The sequence below is a fragment of the Malaclemys terrapin genome, chromosome 12 (assembly GCF_027887155.1).
Source record: "Malaclemys terrapin pileata isolate rMalTer1 chromosome 12, rMalTer1.hap1, whole genome shotgun sequence".
NCBI classification, from domain to species: domain Eukaryota; kingdom Metazoa; phylum Chordata; order Testudines; family Emydidae; genus Malaclemys; species Malaclemys terrapin.
This window is the reverse complement of record NC_071516.1, coordinates 48,546,466-48,552,778: the sequence shown is the minus strand read 5'-3', so window position 1 is coordinate 48,552,778 and position 6,313 is coordinate 48,546,466. Positions and strand designations below refer to the sequence as shown.

Here is a 6,313-nt window from a genome sequence, read left to right as displayed (position 1 = left end):
TATCTAGAGCCATATTATGAGACTGTCCTACATAAACGAAGAAAAGTTGAGGTGCCTTTATTATTCTTTTGCTCCACTCTTCGGTTCTATGGGGCATTTGCCAATGCGATATCACTGTCTTCCTTCTAAACAAACAACATTAAAAACGAAATGGTAGTGGCTGTTGAAAATAGCAATTCCAGTCCTAGTTAGCACTGGGAAGACCCCAGCATTTGTTGCTCAATTTGATCCTACTTTTTCTACAGCAAATTCCAGTGGATCAGTAGATTTGATTGGGGAGAAATGAAGTAACAGCTGCCCAAACTGAGCGTGAGCACTCCTGAATGTTGAGGTGTTCAAATCTGGAAGGCAGGTGCTAGATTCCCTTTCCGAATATTGGCTAAATCTGGAAAGGAAAAGACAATTTCTGCTTCCATGGCTCAGACGTGGAAATCCTCCTACGTGCCTGGTACTGTATCTAAAGCTGCCCAGGTCCTAGCAGAGCCTCCCCTCCCCTCTGGTGGGATCCACACACCTCCCTTGCCAGGCTTCAGACAGAGAGGGGCACTGTCCATTTAGTCCACCCAGTTCCTTCTTTGGGGGCTGCCAGGCGAGGTCACACCAGTGTCCCTAATCCAGTCTGGGGAAGTCCCCTGAGGGTGATATCTGGGGCAAAGCCTTCTATTCCTTGGGCACACTTGTGCCCCATTCACACTGTCACCCCCATCTAGCAGCCAGCTCCCTATCCCAGCAATCTGCAGTGCATGGGGTCTCAGCTTCCCCACTCCCTCCTCCTCCCTTCCTGTTGATCGCGGCCAAGGGAATGCTGGGAAATGTAGTTCCTTCCCTGCTCCAGGGCCAGCACTGTAGGCAGGGAGCGGGCCAAGGAACTACAGTTCCCAGGGCCCCGTGGGTGCTCAGCTCCCACACTGGATCCCTGCTGCTCCCAGGCTCCTTTTCGGCAGCGCTGCAAGAGGGGAGGAAGGGAGTGTTATGGTCCCCTTGTGAGCTTGGGCCTGGTGCCATGGTGTCATTGGCGCCATGGTAAATCCGGTACTGGGAAGGGCACCGGCAATTTCCATGTGCAAACGAGCCGTGTATGTAGGTACAGAGTTGAAAACGTTACGGGTCACAACCCCCAAAGCCCCTCTTCAGTCTTGTCCCCAAGGCTGTGCTGTTTGCTCATTGCTCCCCCGGTGGGGAATGGAGAAGGGGATTCTGCAGCCCCCTTCTCTCACTGACCCCCCTTTTGTATTTTCATTTAAAGCAGAAAATAAATATTTTGGGGCTTATTTATTCTTTTAATCCAAGTTTTTTTTGCTCCTAGGAAAATGCTCCTTGTGCCAGAAAAAAGCCCACATTGGCTGAAAAATCATTCAACTCACCAGAAAAGCAAACAAACAAAAACGTAAAACAAAATAAATCAAACAAAAGTGGTGGGTTCTAGTGCCAAAGGCCGAGAGATCCTGGCCCTCCTGCTTGACTGTATCTCTGACAGTGGAGGAAGAACGCGGAATCAGTGTTGTGGCCTGTATTATGCAGGAGATCAGACTACGGGAGTGTTTCTCAAACTGGGGTCGCGGCTTGTGTAGGGAAAGCCCCTGGCAGCGCAGATCCCGCCGTACCCGCTGGGAGCAGCAGGAGGAAGGCGATGGCCAGGCTGGGGGTCATGTCTGCGGCTGGCGGCTCGTTCCCCAGGCGGGATGGGAAGCTGAAGCCCGGCGCTGGCTCTGAGCGGGGTGAGCGGCCTGCGGCTGGGCTATGAACAGGGCCCCAGGAACAGGGCCGGCTCCAGGCACCAGCAAAGGAAGCAGGTGCTTGGGGTGGGGAATGGAAAGGGGCGGCATGTCAGCATCTTCGGTAGCAATTCGGCGGCGGGTCCCTCAGTCCCTCTTGGAGCGAAGGACCCGCCGCCGGATTGCCGCTCTGCCACTTGGGGCGGAAAAAAAGCTGGATGGTCTGATGCAAACCCCAATGCGCTTGTCCCCTTTACATTGTCAGATGCTGTCCTGTGAGTCTGACACAGAGACAGGCCCCGGGGAGCCAACGTGCCAGGTCTGCGAGGGGAGAGCGACTCAGAACAGGACACACTCCAGATTGGGGTTCACTGATGAAGCGAGGGATCTCTGCACCGCAGGCCCAGCGGGGCTCTGGGCAGGAAGGGGAGACACATTGCCAGGGAACAGAAGGGTTAAAACTGACGGGAGGTTTGTGTTACAATCACCCAGTTGACAGTCTCCTCTCCAAGCCCAAAACAGTGTGTGTCACTGCTGCCTCCGAGCGGCTGCCAGGAGAAGGGCGATTCCGCAGCCTGGGTTTTTGTATGATCACAAACCAGTTTCGTTTCACTGTGTATGTAGCACAGTAATACCGGGCGGTGTCCTCGGGCTTCAGGCCGGTCATTTGCAGATACAGCTCACTCTTGGAATCATCCCTGGAGATGGTGAATCGGCCTTTCACTGAATCAAGGTAGTATGCAGTACTCCCACCGGGGTATATAATAGCGACCCATTCTAGTCCCTTCCCAGGAGCCTGTCGGACCCAGTTCATAGCGTAGCTGCTGAAGGTGAAGCCGGAGGCTTTGCAGGAGAGGCGGAGAGAGTCTCCGGGCTTTTTCACATCCCCTCCGGACTCCACCAGCTGCACCTGGGACTGGACACCTGGGAATAAAGACAGGCCATTAATATCGGTATAAAAACAGCGGTAACACAATATTCGTCTAAGTCTGCCAGTTATTCAGAGGAGGAAAATACCTTCCAACGCTGCTACAGCGAAAATTACAAGGAGCAAAAATCCCATTTTCCCGGGTGCTGGAGGGGAAAGTTCCCAGGGGACTGGCTGGTCACTGCACAGACCCAGGGGCTGCGGATTGTGTCTCCGGGTGCAGCCTGGGCAGAGAGAGGCACAGATTTAAACAGGAAACTGTCTCCCTCATTTGCATACCCCCTCTTTATAAGAGACACCCACTCCTGCTGCCAGTGATCTGACTGACTCGCCCCAGGGCTCCGGGTGCGGGAGTCAGACTGTCCCGTCCTGTGTGTCTGTGCAGTGCCGGGCACAGGGCGCTGGGATCCTCCTGACACTTTCTGACCCCTGGGAGGAATGACCAGCTCCCTGCAGTGACTGTATTTCCTCACCCAGGAACTGAGGGCCTGGCTATTGTGAGGTGATATTGGGGATTGGGGGGACTCAGCTCTGGAGCCCCGTTCCACGCGCACAAGGGCCATGTAACTTCTGGTCGGGGGGGGGTCAGTGTCTGGGGAGGGGTCGTGTCCCAGGGATCCATTGGGCTGCGCCACCCGCTGGAGAGGGAAGATTTCCCGTGGCGCTGGGAGGGATTTGGGATGGAAGCCCCTTTCCCTTCCCAGCAGTGACCGGCTACATTGAAATGATCCATGACACTAGGAATGTGATCTGAGCAAGCCTGGCTCGTGCTTTGCACCAGGTCTGGGGCCCGCCTGTGGGTGCAGGTGGGAGAAGCTGGGGGCGGAGTCTGAGGACGGAGTTAAGGTTTTGCATCAAGTATCAGGGGGTAGCCGTGTTAGTCTGTATCTACAAAAACAACAAGGAGTCTGGTGGCACCTTAAAGACTTTTGCAGTGGAGCCTCCTTGACATTAGTGGGCCGAGAGCGACGTGTCTGGGAGTTTTTCTTTAGGGGAGAGTCGAGAGAGGATTCAGGCTACAGTGAAGGAAGATTATTATGTGCGGATAATATTTATATTCTTGTTTATATTCCTGTTCCCAGTCACACTCCACTTCCCATTTACACTCGGGTTGTAAACTCGGTGGGACTGAGAGAGGTTTATGGTCTGTGTTTGTACCGTGCCTAGGACTCTGGGAGCCTAGACTATAATTAAGGACATAAGAAAGGCCAGCCTGGGTCAGACCAAAGGTCCATCTAGCCCAGTATCCTGTCTCCCGACAGTGGCCAATGCCAGGTGCCCCAGAGGGAATGAACAGAACAGGGAATCACCAAGTGATCCACCCCCTGTCGCCCATTCCCAGCTTCTGGACCACTAGAGGCACTAGGACCACAACCAGCACCAAATCTGTCACCGCTAAGCATCATCATCAAGATCATTTACTTAGTTCATTATTAATAAGCAATAAAGTGTAGACAGAAGCTTTCTCCTGGTTGTGTTTAAAGAACTTGTGTGTTATGAATACTACATGATTTTAAACCACCCCCAGGATGTAATATTGAAGGATAACAACAAACAAAAACAACAACAATATTTCTATTCCCACTGACTTTCAGACAAGTATCAGCATTCACCCTGAAACACAGATCTCCATTCCCATTACACTCATGTTCCCTTTCATATCCCCACACACTGGAGAGAGAGAGAGAGAGAGAGAGAGAATGTTCTCGGGGAATGTTCCATAGACAGTTACACTGAATGATGCTCAGACTACGAGGGTGGGTGGGTGGCTGGCTCCATAATGCACCATGGTGCTAGGCTCTCAGACTGGCTGGAGACCAGTTCAGTGATGAGGCTAATAGAAGGGAGACAATGTACAGGGCAGGAAGTCAAATAAATCTATAAACAGACACTGCACAGCTCTATGGCATTGACCAACAGGGATTTGGGGAACAGCCTTGTTCCCTTTTATAGCTGCCGGGGTTTGCGTTTGTAGTAAGTGAAGGCAATATAGTAAGTAAAGGCCTAATGAAGGCCCAGTATGAGGCCTGAACCAAACTAAAGTAATGGTCAAGACTTTGCTAGCATAAAAAGCAAAGTTAAGCTGTGAGCAAGAGGCAGGCCCTGCTCACAGAAGCTGGCAAGGAAAGGGCTGATGTTGCATAAATATATATTCATTTAGCATAGTTACAGTATAAACATGGTACCAAGATACACTATAACCAGAACATTCCACAGATAACAGGGAACAGGCCAACCCATCCCAATGACAGGGGCAAAAGGGTAAAATGATGGATAGAGTTGTTTTGATCGAACCAACAGGTACAAGGTGCGAGGTGGCACCTTATTACGTAAAGGGGTTGTACCTTGCTACGTAGAGGGGTTGAACCTCAATACGTCAGGAGTGATGTGTAACTTGTTTGTATCTGTGTATAAGAATGCATCCCTGAGTGGATGTCTTTGTCCGGCCATGGGGGCAGTGGAAAGTCCCGCCACTGAGCCGGGTCCTTGCCAAGAGGCATCTATTAGTAGTATGCCCGGTAGACTAAGTAATCTACGGGGAACTGCAATTGTGTCCGAGATCGCAATAAACCTGGCCGAGGTGCCTTTGTATCTTACTAGACTCTGTGGTTATTGGGGGTTCTCGTCGGGTCTGCTGTGTCAGCTATCTGCGCAGAGCTGGGGCAGCACACAGAGGGAACACACACACGCAGCCGAGTGATATCAACAGGAGAAAACAGAAGCACCACAACGGTAGCCTCTCACAACAGCGTTTTCACCTCTCCTGCTTTCTATCCCCACACGGGAACTGAGAGGTGAACATGGGAATATTTGGATTTCTCTTTGGCAGATAATAATTCCTTTTAACCCATATCAATGTGTGTAATAGAATAATTGGGATCGAGTGAATCCCACCCACACCCAATGCGGGACACCGTGTTCCCAGTATCTCCGCCTCCTGTAGATCTAGATCTGACTGAACAGCCGGGTTCATTTTCCCCATTTCAAATGGAGGAAATTACTGTCTCCTGTGAGCTCCCAGCGCGCGGCCTGTCAGCATCAAACAAGCTGGGACTTTCTCTTGTAACTGCCACGGGAGGTTTTTGTCTGAGCTCAGACTGGCTTCCCCTCAGTGTGCAGGGTGTGTCTCTCGCGCAGTGATACCAGGCGGTGTCCTCGGCTCTCAGGCCGGTCAGTTGCAGATACAGCAGGGTGTTGGGACTGTCCCTGGAGATGGTGAATCGCGCTGTGACTGCATCACCGCAGTATGTGCTGCTCCCACTGCCGCTGCTGATACGGGCGACCCACTCCAGCCCCTTCCCGGTGCATCCAGTGCATCCAGTAGTGTTATGTTTGTGTGTCTGGAATAGAAAAAATCGTGGGGATGGGGGGAGAGAATAAATCTTTCTGGCACAGTGTCTGATGCTCAGAGGAGTTCCGGGGCGGGGGGGGTGCAGGGTGTGTGAATTAAACCGATTATGAAACTGCACCGGTCTGCAACTATTTATAGCCTGGGAGAGTTTCTCTGGGCTGCTGTCATCACCTGTCCCTGGCAGTCGGGGGCAGGTAGTGCCCTCAGCAGCGGACACGTTGTGCTGTTACTGCAGGGGAAGGTTTTTGTCTGAGCTCAGATTCACTTCCCCTCACTGTGTCTCTGGCACAGTAATACACGGCGGTGTCCTCCGCTCTC

General features: G+C 52.1%; 1 gene segment (V, D, J or C); it reads right to left on the bottom strand.

Annotated features, from left to right (window-relative positions):
• Positions 1–896: 896 nt before the first annotated feature.
• Positions 897–2,778, bottom strand: LOC128846229 (Ig heavy chain V region 3-like). The segment is given in 4 exon segments: positions 897–946; positions 1,605–1,738; positions 2,315–2,639; positions 2,733–2,778. Coding segments are annotated over 4 exon segments (555 nt in total).
• Between the last annotated feature and the right edge of the window lie 3,535 nt (positions 2,779–6,313).